This window comes from Grus americana, chromosome 2, assembly GCF_028858705.1.
Source record: "Grus americana isolate bGruAme1 chromosome 2, bGruAme1.mat, whole genome shotgun sequence".
Classification (NCBI taxonomy): Eukaryota; Metazoa; Chordata; class Aves; order Gruiformes; family Gruidae; genus Grus; species Grus americana.
The window spans coordinates 127,336,853-127,354,136 of NC_072853.1; the positions used below are offsets into that span (position 1 = coordinate 127,336,853).

The following is a 17,284-nucleotide window of genomic DNA, read 5'->3' on the forward strand; positions in this document are numbered from 1 at the left end:
ACTCTCTGGCAGGTAACCTCCTCACGGGCCATGCCAGCCTGCGCAACGCTTACACAGCAAAGAGCTGAAGAAGTCTTGCGCTGTCATTCATTGCATGCTCGTCTACAAGTGTCTTCCCAAAATAGCTGCAGTCAGTGCACTCACCTGCAGATCTCCCTTGTCCTTATCCATACTGTAATCCTCAAAAAGTGTTCTGGGAGACACTCTTCCGGCAAAATGACAAAGCAAGGCACCAAGCAGAAATCTTTTCTTCTTCTTTTTTTTAAACATCTTTTTATTAGCACAGTAACAAATGCAGACTTAAGTAGCCCACAACATACAACCAATCCACTGAGTGACTCCTATTCCACGCCTTACAGTTAAACAGCTTAAGGTATTTCACTACAGGTTACCATAAGTCCTGATTAAACCCTTTATTCTTTTCACAAAGATAGATTGGCTTATAAAATAATACATTAACTACTTCTCATTTCATGTATGAGGCCATATATCCACCTCTCCATATCACAGATCATGAGATGACAGTCTTTAAAAAGGATTTGTTAAATACCAATATGCCCTCCATAGGGGAAAACAATCCCGACATCTTTTTACAAAAAAAAGAACCCCAACCCAGAACAAAATAAACCCCCCCAAACCCAAAACAAAACAAATAGCAAAAACAGTGTGTAGAGTCTTGAAAGGACTTTTACATAAATGTCAACATATGTACCTGTACAAAATTAAGCTGTTTTAATCTTTTACATATTGCAAGCAAACTGAAAACCAAAGAAGTCTAAGAAGTTTACATTCTTCTCGGTACTATATGTGAGCTAATATTGCTGAACTAATTACAGTCTTAAAATATGCTATTCCCAATCCTAGCTGTCTACTGTAGCAAGATACCTTAAGTTACAACAACAAAATCTTAGGAAATAAAAGACTGAATAAAATCTGTTATAGAAATACCCTATTCTTTACCAGCACCCTCCCTCCCGCCCACCCCTTCAAAATCATAAGCAGCTCTTTCCATCACAGACGAATAATGTAAGAGTTTGACGAAAATCCAATTTATGTAGCGTATCTTTTGGTCCATTGTCTGGCCATTCTGTCATGCTCTGCTCTGTTAGTCATATACTGAGTGGCAATACTTCCAACCAGGGGGTCAGCTGAAAAGAAAAGAAAACAAACCATTTATTTCATACAAGTTACTGAATAAAAACTTAAAAATAAAGCTGAAGTGTGAATTTAATACAAGGGAATCACACAGGTAAGGTACATTGCAACAATCTAAATATGAACTGATGGTCTGTATCTTTACTGACTTGTGTGTATTTATGGTGACATACTAATCTATTACTTAATAAAGAGTGAAATGCCAATTAAAGTTTTAAGGAGTTTAAAAGACAACAATCCAATAGTCATATTTTGCATTGCTCAGGACTTTCACTAATTCATGCATTTCAGGTTTATTTTACCCCTTCTAAAAGTGCCTGGAACATACTCATTGTTAAGTGTACTTGTGTCAATATAAATCTGCCTTCTAGGAAAGATCAGATCTCAAGGAAAGGTTTTATTTTTCTAACAAGTTTATTCTTATTATGTACAATCTAGTGTGAAATCTGGTGTTTCTCTCATCTTCAGACACAGAGAAATACAACCTGTGAAACTGACTTTGGAAAGCAAGACATACTCCTCTTAAATGGTGTGGATAATGGGTGGGTTAGAGAAGCAGCGACTACCTGTGGCATAGTTGGTCACTGGTTTTAAATGGATGATGGAAAGTAAAAGGCTAATCCCCTTGTTTTCAGAACTGCATGTGTGGTTCTTCTAGCTCCGTTACTGAGTTACTACAGTCCTACAGACCAGCAAAGAGTGTTTAACCCTCACCCAAAACCAGAGTTGGTTTGGAAGGGGAAGGAGTTTTCACGTGCAGGAGAAGGACCCACCGCTTTCCTCACAGGTCAGCCTGAGGAGCGGTGAACAGCAGGCAGGTAGGGTGTATCACCTCCACCACCTCTAGCCCCTCTCCAGCTGCCTTGGAGAGGGAAACGCGCTGCACTAGAGTCCAGAGCCGCACTGGCCGAAGCCAACGGGATGAGATGAGATGAGGGCCACGTTATTTGGGTGCCAGGCAGGGTGCAAAGCAGCAGGTGGCCTGTGTGGCCGGGCAGGAGACTTACCCGGGTTGCAGTCTGTGAGGAGGGAGCAGATGGAGAGGAGAACTTTAGAAATGGTTAATGCTGGACTCCAGTTGTCTTTTAAAATGTCCAGGCAGATGACACCTTGGCTGTTAATATTACAGTGGTAGATTCTTGTCCGAAACGTTACCTGCAAGAAACGGGTATTAGCTGCAGTGCTGAGGTACCACACACGACATGCTAAAGGGAGGGGCAGTAGAAACTGAAGGGAAAGGAAAAGAGCCCACGCACACCCGCGGAGAAGAGGGCAGGAAGGCCAGCCCTTCGGCCCGGCCTCCGGGTGACTGACCCAGCCGGGGCCGGGCCGGGCCGGGCGGGCTCCCCGGGCCGCCGCCGCCCTCTCGCGGCCGTTGGCGGGAGCACACCCGGGCCCCGCCGCCGGGCCGGGCCGCTCTCCGGCGGGCAGGGAACGGCCGGGCTCCCCAGGGGCTCCCCGACACCCCCACCTCCGCCGACCGCAGCCGCCTTGCACTAAAATGACATTTCCCACCGGGAGTTCCAGCGTAAAATAAAAGATACAGCCCGAGTACATCTTCGATGCCAGAGGCAAATCAAAAAGAGCCTGATTTAAAATAAAAAATAAATACAAGTCCCACGAGGTGGCTGTCAGCGCCACTTCCAGCCCCTCCGAGCACACCTGAGCAGTGTTAAACACAACGGGCACTTGGAATGGCAGCCCCCATCACTTGTAAGAGCTCAGCAACTGGGGGAGCTGGTTGGATTTTATTATTTTCAAGTTTGGGAGACATAGTAGAGCTGGGCAGCTCACCACAGAAGTTATCTGGAAAGGAAACAAAAGTACCACGAGCCATTTTCAGAATACGATGTGACCTGCAGAAAGGCCTCACTCTAACTCGCTGGATGAACGGCAACAAATTTGGTGGAACTTGCATGGATTAGGATTATCTGTGTGAATAAAGGTTGGTGAGTTCATGCCCTAAATCCTCCGAATTTGTCAGCTATCCACACCCACAAACTTTATTGTCTGTTTATAGGTCACAGGGGTATCTGCGAAACACGCTTGGTAAGTGTGCGGTATGACAAGAACACACTAGTGCTTTCTCTCAAGACGAGACCAGCCCACACATAAAACTTGCCAGCCAACCCTCATTTTTTCTACTTTCTTTCTGATGCAAAAATTTTGCCCATGACCCTCTCTCTGGCAGGCTTAGGGAGCAGGCATGGGGTGGGGTGACACAGCTACAAAACCCCAGTGCCTGGTGTGTCCCCACGCACGGCATCCATGCGGCGCTCCCAAGAAGGCTCCTGATGCACAGAGCACGCTGGCTATTTTTGGTCTCAGACTCGCAAAAGCAGTTACTTGTCACACAGCAGCGTGACACTCCCACACTGCACACTTGGAGAGACTTTGTTCTTTGTAAGCTGCTTGGATTTTAGATTAAAGCACAAAGCAAGCAAACAAAAAAAACCCCAAATCCCTACTCTTTTGCCCATTACGGGTGGGAATAGCAAAATGTCTGCAAGACAGCGGAGATGTGTCCCCCTCCCACACCTTCTGCAACAAGCTGCAACTCCAAACCCAAGAATTCCTGCTGCTTTCTACCTGGGGAACCTCAGAGGTATAGCAGGTAAGAAACCAAAATGACCTTTGTTTCCCAGATCACCTAATCCTCAGAGGAAAAGCGGCAATGACTCCCTACGGTCATGTGGAAGTCCACGTACATCAGGCTGAGCAGAGGGTGGATCTGACTCGGCGGTACCTGCCCCAACCCATACGGTTTAGGGCAAAACTGAAGTTGGTGGCATTTGCAGTTGCTGGCAGTGGCTCTGCCTTGGATTCCGGAGCAGCCCTCAGCCCAGCCCCACTGCTTGCTCAGTATTTCTCTATTTGACCTGCAGCTTTGGTCTCCTTCCAAGAAGGCTTCTAAATGTAGGTGAGGTAATAATTTTAACAGATTAAACACTTCCAGAAGGGGAAGCGTGGAGTATTTCCAAGTTGATACAATAAGGACCAAATTAACAGAGAGGTCAAGAGTTCTAATTTGTAAAGATAGAAAGTTGTTAATCCTGATTCTGAGCACAGAGGCTAAATACTCTGTAGGCAGTTTCTCAGTCCAGGTGACTAATAACTGATAACAAAGCATGAATCCTGTTTGCCTTTAAGAATAAGACTTACTTTTTAATTATTATTTGTGAAGGAGGGGAAAGAGAGAAAAAAAAAGACAACTCCCATATATTTGCAGAACAGCCTAGTTCCTTAAGATATATAATCCTTAAGGGCTACATCCATGGCACCAAAAGCATTTTTTTCCAGTTAGAGGAGCTCTACCTAGCCAAAGCACTGTGGGAAAAATCTAAATTTGTTTTGACTTAAGCACCAAGTCAGAACTGGGATGGTGTTAGACACATGTAGTCCAGCTGTTTGCCATTTACAGTTTTTGCTGATGGTACAAGAGCCGGCTGTGCAGGGAACCCAAATGAAGCTGGGAGAGGGAGAGGAATTGGAGGCCCACTTAAAAGCAAACAAAAATATTTAAAGTCAATGTTCATTACACCTTAAAGAGGAAAAAAAAAAACCCCAAAAACCAGAATCATATAAACCTAGTAGATTCAGACCAAAACCAAGAGACATTTAGTTATTTAGAAGGTAGTACAATGTATTTAGGGTCAAGAGAACAGCATGTGGAATAGCAGAAAAATATCGTGTAACTGAACAATCCTTTGGAAATGTCCCACCTGAGATTACATTAATGCAGTAACTACACAGAGTTAAGCACAGCTTTTGAAAAGACATAAAAGAAGCTAATCTCAACCTTACCCTGAAGTGATAGCAGAGGTTAATTTACACAAGCAGCAAAATGGAAGTAGGGGGGAAGGAAGTGGTTAGAGGTTATTAATACAAATGATCAAAGCACACACCAGGTCAACACAAGCTACTGTTTTCACCTCAGTAAGTGAAATCTAACCCAACTATAAAGTAACTCTTGGGAAAATGTCCATTGTAATAGTACAAAAGAATAGCAATCATCTTAAGGACTAAGTACTGAACTCTTAAATTGCAATTATACTTGTTTATTGGATTCTCCTGAATCCAGGCCCACTCAGCATGTGCCTGACTCAATTGCTATCTGGAGCGAAGGCAAAACCAGAATACCACACAAAATGAGAAAACATAAAAGCAGAGAACAGATTAATGCTAACATCTTCAAAGTGTTGTACGGAATGCTCAACAAATGCAGAAGAACTCCATTATACATATTTAGGACAGGAGAGTATCTGTCCCTGCATCAGATTTCTCCCACTGAAGTTCCTTGTACTGTGCAATGCATTTCCAAGCCAAATTTTAAGACCTTTAATTTCTCCAGCCTCAAGTACAGAAGTGCAGTCCTTCTTTATATCCTTCCAGGAATCTGTCAGTATCACTCCCAGCACAGTCCTCTGCCTCTCATATAGCAACATCCTGCCCCCAAAAGTTTCCTTCGACATACTGAATCAAACCCTCAGCTGGAGGTAGACCCAGTCCTCAAAGGCTGCACCTGTATATCCTTCATCACACATCTCTAGGATGCTCATCAAGCATTTGTCAGTAGTGGCTATGCCTCAACACCTGCTGTCATGCATATTCCTAAGGGCTTGGAAGCCTGTCAGGATGACCAGTTTCACCTCACTTTATTTAAGAAGGTCCGTCCTTTAATGATATTTCACCTCATGAAATGTGTTCTACTATAGGCAGTTCACCATGGGGCAACCCACGGCAGGGACTGTCCTCGTAAGAATTACTGAGGACTCAAAGAGGCAGCAAAGGTTTTCTTCCACTGGTCTTGCAAGGCTTACCAAGGAAGATTCAAGGGAAACTAGTTCTTTCACTCTAGAGAGCCTAACCTTTTCAGAGGTCAAGGCTTTTGAAATGACCTTCAACCACTCTACTGCTCTACTAGTGCTTATCATCAAACCACACACTAGGTTTTGTTTCAACTAGCTGTTTCTTTATTTCTTGCCCTAAAAGACAAATATAGGAAGGCTACAGTAATTACATTAGCCCTACCACTTCCAGAAGACCCACAAACAATACTCATCAGTCACTACAAGCAGTTGGGTAATCTGAAATCAACAAATTAGTGGGAATAAAGCAGGAGCAATAGGATAATTATATTTTCCACATTATCACTGATTAACACTAGCATAAGTGTTAACACAGGAGCTGCTGTAAGTCTTTGGTTTCTTTGTATGAAGTATCCAAGTAGCCCAAGTATGTTCTACTGGAGCACTGCTATGCTTTCTCCGATATTCTATCTCAATGTGACTGAAGCTGTATGTATTTTATTTCCATACATATATGTGGTCTGTAAACCAACTTGGACTCTGCTGGATGAAAGATTCCATTTAAATGCAATTCTGCTACAATACTGTGAATCTCCACTAAACTAGTCTTTTAAGGCCTCACGAAGTGGCACCTGTTTTGTTGTTTGGTTTTTTTTAATCCCACTCTTCTTTTAACCTGGGTGAGGGTTTACATCCAAAGAGAAAGGCAAGGAGATCCCTGTCAGAAGCACAGAGCAGAAAGCAGGGCTGAGCTGGAACAACAAAACTGTATCTGTGGTTCTGCATCAGGGAATTTGGCATATAGGGCTGTTTCAATACCACTGGTAGTTATAATATGGTCTTGTAAGGCATCAGGCTGGATAAGCCTGGGACGATAAATGCTTCTGACCTGTAGCACAGAAAGCAAAGGTGTAGCAAAGCACATGTGGGAAGGTAAAAGCTCCCTCTTTAAATGCTTACTGGGTTCACGACGTAAGATATTGCACATAGTTGGTTGGACAATAAGTTATCCAATACAAACCAATTAAACCAAAATGAAAAACTATTCTGAACTGAATTAAACTCTAACACAAGACACAAGAGAACCACCTATGCTGCCAGAGAACCTCCAAAGAGGGATGGACAGGTGTCAGCAGGAAATCACTAGATATGTCCCAAGGTAGACTATGCTGCTTATGAATCAGAGCCCTAGCTTAGGGATAGAATTTAAGGCCCTGTTCATACTACCACCCTGCAGTTATGCTAGCAAGAACAGTAAACAGTTTCCTTGATCTGGGAAGCTTGTATTAATTTGTCTCGTACGACCCATTAGCATTGTCTCCGCTGAGATAGACTGATGGCCTGAACTATGGCAAGTCCTCTCTACCGCAGACTAGACCAAGGTCTGAAGATGGGTCAGTCATTGGCATTTATCTCATCAAGGCAATGACTTTTAAAGTAGAAAAGTAAACATGCACATAAATGCTTTCTGATACAAGGCTAACATGAAGTATATACACAACGACCTCTTGTAACCCAACACTCTTCCTCTGGCCAAGTATGTGAACCACAAGATAACATTCACTTGCACTGGTGTTTGCCTTGTAGCATTGGAACACAACAACACTGGAATATAAGAGTTTCACAAATATAACACACCTACAGAAAAAGTCTGTTACTCTACAAGCAGGTGAACAACACAAGTACCCAAAACTGAAAAATTAAGTACTACTATAGTGGCCAAAACACATGTAACTGTCACGTTTACGGTAACCAAGTGGTTTGAGAAACAAGTATCTGTATAATTTCTCCTCTCCCCAAGTTTATTTACTTTTCAGTTTCTCGGTCCTGTCCCGATGCTTGCACTAATTGCTTAGGACCTCTTATAAACAGAAGCAGGGAAAAAGCAAGCAAGCTTTAAAATAGTGATGAAGAGGATTGGAAAAGCTGTGGAAAACATTAGCTAATAGAAACCAATGTAATGTCTGAAATGAGCTTAAGCCTGTTCTTAGAGAGAGTGGCTTTCAAATGGGCTGCATGCCATTAACACTGCTTGCTACTCAATGGTCCATTGAGCATTCATGACTTAATACATCTGCTACCTCTTACCTTTGGAGGCTTGAAAGGATATTCTGGCGTAAATGTGATGTCAAGGAAGAAAACACCTCCCTCATAGACTGAACCTGGAGGTCCTAGAATGGTTGATCTCCATTCGTAGATGTTATCACCTTTGGGGCCAGCGCTAAGAGATAAAAAAACAAATGGTTTTGGAATATTACCACAATTTAAACAAATATGATGTCTTACATTCTTCCAAGTAGGATACGGAAGAACGTTTTCAGTGTTACACTTCATATACCACCTGAAGTAAAGACAGGGATTAAAAGTAGATTGAATGCTTCCAAAAAATCTCAGAGATCTTACCTGAACTTATCAGTGTTCCAGGCTGCTTAGCAAAGCTGAGAAACTAGAAGTGGGGTATGGTTTTCAGCTTCTCTCTCCTGTCATTTATAAGAGCAGCGTTGCCCAGAACTACTCCTAAACATGCTACACAATCTCAACACAACAGAAAAGTTAAGTTTCAAAGAACAATTTCCTACTGTACCACATCAAAGACCACACTAAATAAATTAAGGCCTTATGCTGATTTTATTAATCTTATGTGTTCTTTAAAATTAAAATATATTCCTATATTATTGTTAAACCAAGGCTCATGGTATAATTGAAGGAAGCCAAATACATGATAATATTCTTAAATGTCAAAATTTTCTACACTTTTATAATTTTGCTACACTGATTTCTAAAATGAGGCCACATGAACTCATCCCTTTGATATTGTTTGTATTGTGGTACTACTTTTGTAAGGGGAATTAAAATCACTGTCTCAAATTAAACCAGCGCTTTCTCAAATGAGCTTTGTCTAATTCTAGATTCTCCCTAACCTGCCAGCAGCTCACCAAGAGCAGTACAAACTAAAGGTGTTGAAGAACATGAATTTCTGCTTGTTGAAAATTAGTTTCACTGAGATCCTCAGACACACATATTCTGTAGCGTGCCATATGTCACTGAGTATTTCTAAGTACAGTAATGGCTAGAAAGCCATTAATGGTTTAGGACTCCATTGCTACCTCTTTCTTTCTGTGCTGCTACGGTAGTATTTTATCTGTAAGATGCCAGAGCTGAAAACTCCCTTTGCATAAAGGGAGGTGCTGACACAGCTTTTTCCATCATGGATGTGCTATGACTTCGGAAATCTCTTCTACCCTTGTTCAAGTAAGGGGCTGGATTTTAACATTCCTAATACAATGAAAACCAGCCTTACTCTTCTTTCCCTGTTCTTTTAACAAAGCTAATATAAGACAGAAGGATAAAAAAGAGGTTCTCTTCATGCTATAACAATCATGGAGCAGTATTAGTTGAGAGGGAAGGCAATCCAATAAATTCAATATATACATGACAATATGCATTTGATTAACGTGAAGGGAAGCAGAGTAATTGCTAGGTGTTAGTAACAGTGTTACAAATAGACATACAATTACAAAAACATAAATTCTCAACATAACAACGGTGATGAGAGACCTGCTTTTTTCCCCTGCTCTTTGCAGTACTGGTGAACATGTTCTTGACAGCAGGGGAATCAGGGGAGAGAAAGGGAGTTAATTCTGTTATCAAACCTAAAATTTTATTTTCAGATTAAACTAAAAATAAAAGTTCACAATATGTTGGTGCTAAATAGTTCAATGATAGCAAAGCTATGACAAAAAGCCTGCTTCCAGGGGAAGGAAAGCTTGCAAGAAAGCAGTAAAGGGAGACACGTTCTCTGCAAAGTGACACACCAGTCACTAGGGAAAGATTTCTCTCCTCAGAACACAAAACCCCGCACAGCTCAAGATCAGTACTAAATTAAAGTAAAAGCCATTCCATCCTGAACACTCCTGCATCCTGCTCCACCTTAACGACTTGTCCCTGTCTTATGCAGGTCTATATATTTGGGCACTCAGTACTCTCCAGCTACCACTTGTGCATTAGACTGGAAGAGCATTGTATTTTAACAGGAAGCTCTGCCTCTTGAAAGACACCAGCTTAACTGTGCAAACTTACTGAAAAGGACTCTCTGGGGCACCCTTAGCCACCACTCCAAGGAATCACCTCTTTATGTACGTATTAGCAACCCACTGACACACTGTCATTACCGCAAGTTGCACTGGCGATCATCCTGCCCTCCCTCCCCTAAAGATGGAGCTACTGAATGGAACAGGTACTTGGGCTTTGTTAGCACCGATTTACTGTTGGAATTTATATCACGAGAACTGCCAACTGGGAGCACTTCAGCACTCAAGAAATGTGATGTGCGATTAGCACTGAATACAGCCCTCTGAACCAACAAGAGATATTTCAACATTTTGCATTTTATTTCCAGTTTCAACCCAAAGGAGTGTCAATAAAAAAATCCCACAGATTTGAAAAATAATATATTATTATTTGTAATAGTCTTAGAAATCTCTTGTGTCCTATTAGGTTTCCAATTAGAGCTATCACTGCAAGTAATATACTGCTAAATCTCCATATTGAGTGCAACATCTTTGTAAGACTTCAGTAGGCTTTAATAGTGATGTACTAAGCTTACCTTTTAAGCTTTTCATAATTCAATTAACAGAGTGAAATAGCTGGAGATGTCCAATTTTTACATATTAACATTGATTTCTTATAAAGGAAAGACTGAAAGAGGAAGATGCAAGTCAGCTTCAGAGCGCAGTATTGCTCGGATTTAAATTAGGATTAGGTAATATCAAGCAGCTTGAGACGACCTCTTGCTTAATAGAAAAGTGATGATACTGGACCACAGCACAAGTGCAGCGGCATTAACTTTTGGTGGAGATATAAAAACAGTCAGAGGTTAAAGATTACATGCTTTGTTTAAAATCCTTGCAATTATCTGCTTCAAAAAGAAATTCACTGATGCATAGATACAGGGCTCACAGGCACAGCTGCCACCTTGCCTGATGTGTGTCACCACTGCTCAAATTAAGTGTCTAGATCTACTAATGCAACATTTTGAAGCTGTCCAACATATGACCACCAGGAAGACAATTTTAACCAATTAAATAGAAATTGTTTCCACTGCAAGACAGGAGTATGAGAGCAACAACTTTCTGTATTGAACTCAACAGCCCACAACCTCTTCACTTCCAAAGAAACGAGACAAAGACCGGTAATGCAGAGCGAAAGATGACATCTGAAAGAAAAATGAAAAAAATCCCAGCCCATCATTATCTGATCAAGCAGCATGTGTTACACCGAAGTGTAACTGAGATCTCTCTTCCCTGGAAAAACAATGATATACTCCATGAAGATGTGCTGCGCCCACTGCAACAACTCTTCCTGATTGTTCCCAAGTTGCTGCTGGCTTATCCTCCGGACAGACATTATGACAGTAACACCCTTAGGAAGCTGCTCAGTGCCAAAGTAGTTTTTGTTCAAGGACTAACTTTCCAAGTCTAGAAGCAGCAGTCTGAATCCTCCTGGTAAATGCAAGGCAGAGAGAAAGTCTCGGCACAGGTGAGATCAAGCTCAAAGTTCTGCCTGGGCCAAGTTCCAACCAGCCTTGTGTTGCTTTGGAAAAACCTCATCTTGCTCTGCCTCCCTTTGCTGGCAGGCATCATGTTCTTTTTCAACTTAAAAACCAAACAGGTAAATTAGAAATGCCTGCAGCAGAGGCTGGGGAACAGAAGGGTGCCTAGATAAAGTGGCTGCAGGCTCAGGTGCCTTGCAATACTGAGCAATTGTAAACACAAAACTCTGTCTCAGAGATTAAGTGTTCATGGAGAAGACACACACACACACTCACACACTTTTTCATGTATTGAAAAAGCTGAAATGACAGTTTGCGAGAACAGCCAGCCTGTGGCTTTTTCATATTAAGCCAGCCAGATACAACCTCCACCACAGACCTGCATTACATGATAACCACCCTGATATTTTGCTCCCACCTCTGTCTGGGCATCCCTGAGCAAATCACTCAAAGTATGACCATGCTATGGAGAGAAGGCAGGATTTTTTGGTGTTCACCACATATAGCTAACGTATGAAAATCCCTGGGAACGCACTGCTGGTACTTTCCAGGAGAATGACTCAGAAAGAGCCCGCTGTTTGTGTCAACTCGCTAGTACTTTTTGGAAACTACCTGGTCCTTTCTAGGAGTTCACCAAATGATAACATAAGCTTTTCATCTACTGAAAATACAGCCTGGTGAATACTTTAGTTCCTCCTCTTTAAGATATTGAAAACACGCAACAGCAGATCACTGTAGTCATAAACGAATCAAAATCAGTCAATGCTACAGACACTACGTTAATACCATGATATACCAAAGCAGTGCCTTCCTTTTAAAAGCTAACTAATTTAGCAGAGTAGTTTAAAAATGCCAGAGATGGCTATCTGTCAGGGTAATGAGAACAACAGCAATTTCATCATATGCTCAAGTAAATAACAGCTAATGAAAAACTACGATATGTTTCAGTTAAAACCACCAGTAACAAAACCATGAACTTGTACTCCAACAATTCTATATCCCTAGATGCTATTTTTGAGGCTATTTTGCTCTGAATAGGAAGAGTCTGATGCAAGTAGCTAAGCTGTTTTGAAGTTGCACACTTGTGGAAAATAAATATAATTTCCAAAAGCACTGCAGACACTACTTTTTCCAAGGGACATAGCTCAAATCAGAAAGCAAACAACATACTAACAGCACATGGGAATTCCAAGGTGGCAGAGAATCTAATGATCTCCAATGTAAAGCTGTGTCATTACAAACTGATAGCAACACCTTTTTTTTGTTGTTTTATTTTGTAGTAAGAAACAGTGAATGACTGAACATGGAGTTGCATCTTGGTCGTGTACACATCACCTTACTAGGCCACTTTAGGAAATATTTAGTTGACTGTTAGAAGGTCTCTTTTTCCTTTATTTTTTCACCCCCTTTTTTTTTTTTCCTTTCTTTTTTATAAAGATGCAAGCCCAAAATGCATTAGAAATTTTGACTGGCAGGGAGGGAGCATATCATTCTCACATGAAGTTCTGGTGCACCTTGATTTTCCCTCCTAATCCACCTCATTCCTGACCTCAGAGTAAATATGCTTTCTTTTCTGGTAGTCCTGAGCTTGCTCACCTACACTGGTAGGCTGAATCTGGTGCAGAGATTGTAAAAATACCCCAGAAGTCCTAGATCGCTGGGGGAGACGGGTGCAAGGTTTACAAAGCAGCAGGATAGCTCATCTAGATTAGCCACTGAAAAACACACACTTACAAAATCCCTCAAAGAAATTTTGCTCTACAGACCTTTAAGCAAGCTGTGTTAAAAATGGAAATGTCAAAGAACAGAGTTAAAACCAACCAAAAAAAAAGCAGCTAATCTTTTGGCCACAATGTCACTTCAAAACCTTTGTATTAATGCATAGCTCTTTCTTTAGAAATAAATTGTCACCTTCTGCACATGCTTTAGCTACCAAAATGTATTATTACTATATTATTATATAGGACCGAGACACTCCATTCACAGACAGGACCCCGCTATGCTAAGCATGCTACAATGCAATCCAAACAGTCACGTACACAACTTACACAGGTTTTTCAATTATAAAATAAGCATTAAAACATTACACAGTTATTAGGAAGAAATTTAGCCAGACAAGACAGAAGTAGTTAAAAGGATACCTAGCCCATCCATTTAATTGCCATTTTTCGGCCAAGTAGTTTAAAAGTGGGATGCAATTTTTTTGCCTCCTATTTTTAGTCAAAGAATGGAAATGAAACGAAAAGAAAGAAAAAAAGTAAATCACAACACAACAAAACCCCTCCTGGGCAACTGTGGAAAGTTAAAGGTAACACACTGAATTACCACATGACTACGTGAATCAGTGTGATATTTTTTGCCCACTACCATTATACACAGCCAAGCTGCTCCTGTGTGTTAACATTAGCTAAAAATGATGGATCGGGCATAGGTGAAATGCCTGCAAGCTCAATGAGAGACACAGGGAAAAGACAGCAAGAGAAAAAGTTGCAGCTGGCTTTAATTAAAACATAAGAAGAGAGCAAAGGAGGGAAAGGAGAGGTAAGCGAGTAAAGATGGAACATGATATTGCTATAGCAATCCAAACTATAAAATTGTGAAAACAGAACTTAATTCTCCTTCTAATGCATGTTCAGGGGCATGGTTTTCAAGTACAAAGCAGTAAATATTATTATTTTTCTTGTAAGTATATTTTCTGTCTTAAATTTAAAATGGCAGTCACAATATTATTGCACAAGAGCAAGTACCTTACAAATCCCACCACATTTCGACCAGAGAAGAGTATGCACAAAATTTCTGGTTTAGCATTTGGGAAAGCTTTTCTTTAAGTACCAGACTAATGTGAAATTGGGGAGGGGAGGTTTGAAAAATCGCATAGAAACTGCGTAAAGCTTAAACTGGAAGATAAACGGTGCAGTGAATTACATTCTTACGAGGTTAAAAAAGGAACTAAATAACTAAATAGCTCTGATAATGGCGCTGATAAGGTGTTATGCAGGGATTTATACTTCAAGGAAAACTGTTTCAGGGGGATTTCTTTGTGGGAAGAAAAAAAAAATCCAGGTTTTCCAGTTTATGTAAAAAATACTTGGCAACAAGATCACAGACCAACCAAGAGCCTTATTGTTGCCAAGATCTCACTCTTTTCAATTACAACAGGAAGAGAAATGCCCAGGAGTACTTGCAAATTTAGGACCTTCACCTGAAATATTTCAGTCTCTGCAAAATATTACTGTGAAGTTACTACTAAACTACCTGGTGAAAAGGCCAACTCTCTTGAATAATTTCACTGCAGAGTTTGATTTTTAAACCAGGCTTCAAAGATTTAAAACAAAATCTCAGTTAACGGGGAGGTCAGAAAGAGACTTACGATATTCTCAGGAGTGTGCTGCAGCTCTATTTAGTTTAACAATAATCACTTCAATTTAGGAGCAAGTCCTCATAAAAAGGTTCAAGAGAAATTAATCCATTTAGCATTGGTTCCAAAATCGAAAATAAATCCAGCTGGCTCAGCTCTCAAGGGCTTCCATTTTTCTTTGCAGTGGCTTCTTCCCAGCCTTCTCCACATCGAAGCACTGGAAGTTTGTCCCACTACATATAGGAACATTTCCAATGTCCAACATGACTACAGAGAGGTTGGCTGTTTCTGCAAGTCTGTGGCTTTAGTACATACAGTATGCAAATACAGAAAATGCCAGACTAAGTAGTCAATGAAAATATTTTCATTGTATGCAAATCTGTTTTCCTTCTCATAGTTATAGCTTGACACCATGACAAAAAATGAAATAAATTAAAATGTACTGGCTTATATTTGACCTTGCATCTCCCATTAAATAATACCCTGCACAAGAAACAATAAAACAAATTAGGAAAGAGTAGAAGAAAATCTGACTCGCCTAACAATTAGCAATGGCTTATTTAAAATGACAAGATGTGATGGTAGAAACTGTGCTCTGCCAACTTAACCTTGTGTTATTTTTACATCTGTTTCCTTCCTGTCATTTGTCAACTGGGCTATTAGTCGCTAACATAGGGATAGAAATTCCATCACATCATCAGACCTCATTTCCAAATTTAGTATTTATGGCACAGACCTGTAATCTACAATTGGTAAGCAAAACTAGGCAGTTTCACAAATGCTGTACTTTTGCAGCTATACTGTTTGGTCTGGGCCTCCTCATATTCCAACTGTTTTTCAAAGTTGGTATAGAAATAACTAGTAAACCTCTTTGTTTCTATATTTTTAATGCTTTTGTAAAGCAAACACACTTTTGAAGTGGTTGCTCGACATCAAATTGTCAGTCGTGTATTTAAAGACAATAAAAGAGAATCAATACTATTAATAAATACGAAAGTTCTTGTGTTACTAATCTCAAATGTGGCATACATCTCAAAATGAAACAAAGTTCCTCCTCATACTTATTGGGACATAGTAGGTTCTTCACACATGGAAAAGAAACTACCCCCTCTGACAACAAAACAGTTCAATAATGCCCCATTCCCCCTCATAAGCAGCCCTAACTGCACTACATTAAAATGACCAGAGGGCTCTCCCCGAAATACCATGTTTTACCCACCAGAGAAAGTGGAAATCCACCACAATTAACCTGCCATTCCAGAAACAAGCTGGGACCTACATCTGTGTTTCTGTTCTCCAAGCGCATCTCCTGTCCTGTCCATATCAGTGTGGGAATACAAAAGGTGGTCTCAATAAATGGATAAAAAAGCCCAGCACATCATAAATGTCTAGGCGGCCTGTAGTACATCAATTGTAAAACTGCTAAGTTTGGACCAATGTGATCTGGAGGCTTCTGTCTCTTCAAAAGTCACTTGTCCTGTTTAGGTGAAAAAAAAGAAAGAAAAAAGAGAAGAAAAAAAAAAGGATCCCACCTATTTCGTAAGACTACCTAACCAGCATTGAGATAACGTAGCGGCCTGGTTATCTTAGACTTTATTATCATCAGTTTGCCCTACTGATTTCATTCTAACTAGTAATTCTGTAGATCAAGAAATGCATATGCTAAATAACTTAGATCAAAAGGGCAACAGCAGCTACAAACCAGCTTGGAAAAACTGGCCCCAGAAAGTTAAAGATGATGTGTAACACTTGGCAAGAAGCCCCCGCTATGCTGAAAATTGAAAGCAGACAAGGTTCTCAAACTTACTGAAACTACTAAGGACACGGTTCTTGTGGCTTCACCCAACTGCCTCCTCACGTAGCTTCCTTATGTCCATGGGCAGGAAAAGGGCTATTTTGAAAAGGGCAGACAATGCACTGCCAGACTAGAAATACACTACCATCTCTCTTGTACTGAACTACAGGAATTTTGTTTAAAGCCTGTACTCAAAACAGATGATGCAGTATTTTAAGACTGCTAGTTTATATGCAACTTTAAGTTATTAAGAGAACATAACCTAAGGGGAAAAAAATCTGCACAATGTCCCACATGCTCCAAAACTGATCTTCCTGTCCCACCACCTACCTACCAGCCAACTCACCCTAAAAACATGCTACAAATTAAAACAAATCCATCAGCCAAACACCATCACCAGAATCTCTTCCCCATCAGATCAAGGATAGGTAGAGTCTACCTTACTTAACCAGAGAACCAGGTCATTCCATTATCTTGGCTTCACATCATTCTATTGCTTCCCATCAGCATGCTAATGCTGATACTGATAACATTGTGTTGCTAATCAAAACATAATATGTTTTGAAGGATGTATCTTAACAATACATGAAACCTAGAAAGAAGAAGAAGAAAAAAAA

General features: G+C 40.7%; 1 protein-coding gene across 4 annotated transcripts in view; it reads right to left on the minus strand.

Annotated features, from left to right (window-relative positions):
* Nucleotides 1-236: 236 nt before the first annotated feature.
* UBE2E1 (ubiquitin conjugating enzyme E2 E1) overlaps nt 237-17,284 on the minus strand; it is a 45,162-nt gene continuing 28,114 nt past the window's right edge. For all 4 annotated transcript variants that reach the window (XM_054816706.1, XM_054816705.1, XM_054816707.1 and 1 more), the window contains exons 4-6: nt 8,052-8,184; nt 2,163-2,310; nt 237-1,148 (exon numbers count right to left, since the gene is read on the minus strand). In XM_054816706.1, the coding sequence (XP_054672681.1) occupies nt 1,051-1,148; nt 2,163-2,310; nt 8,052-8,184 (379 nt within the window). In that variant the 3' untranslated portion in view covers nt 237-1,050. The remainder of the gene's footprint in view (nt 1,149-2,162; nt 2,311-8,051; nt 8,185-17,284) is intronic.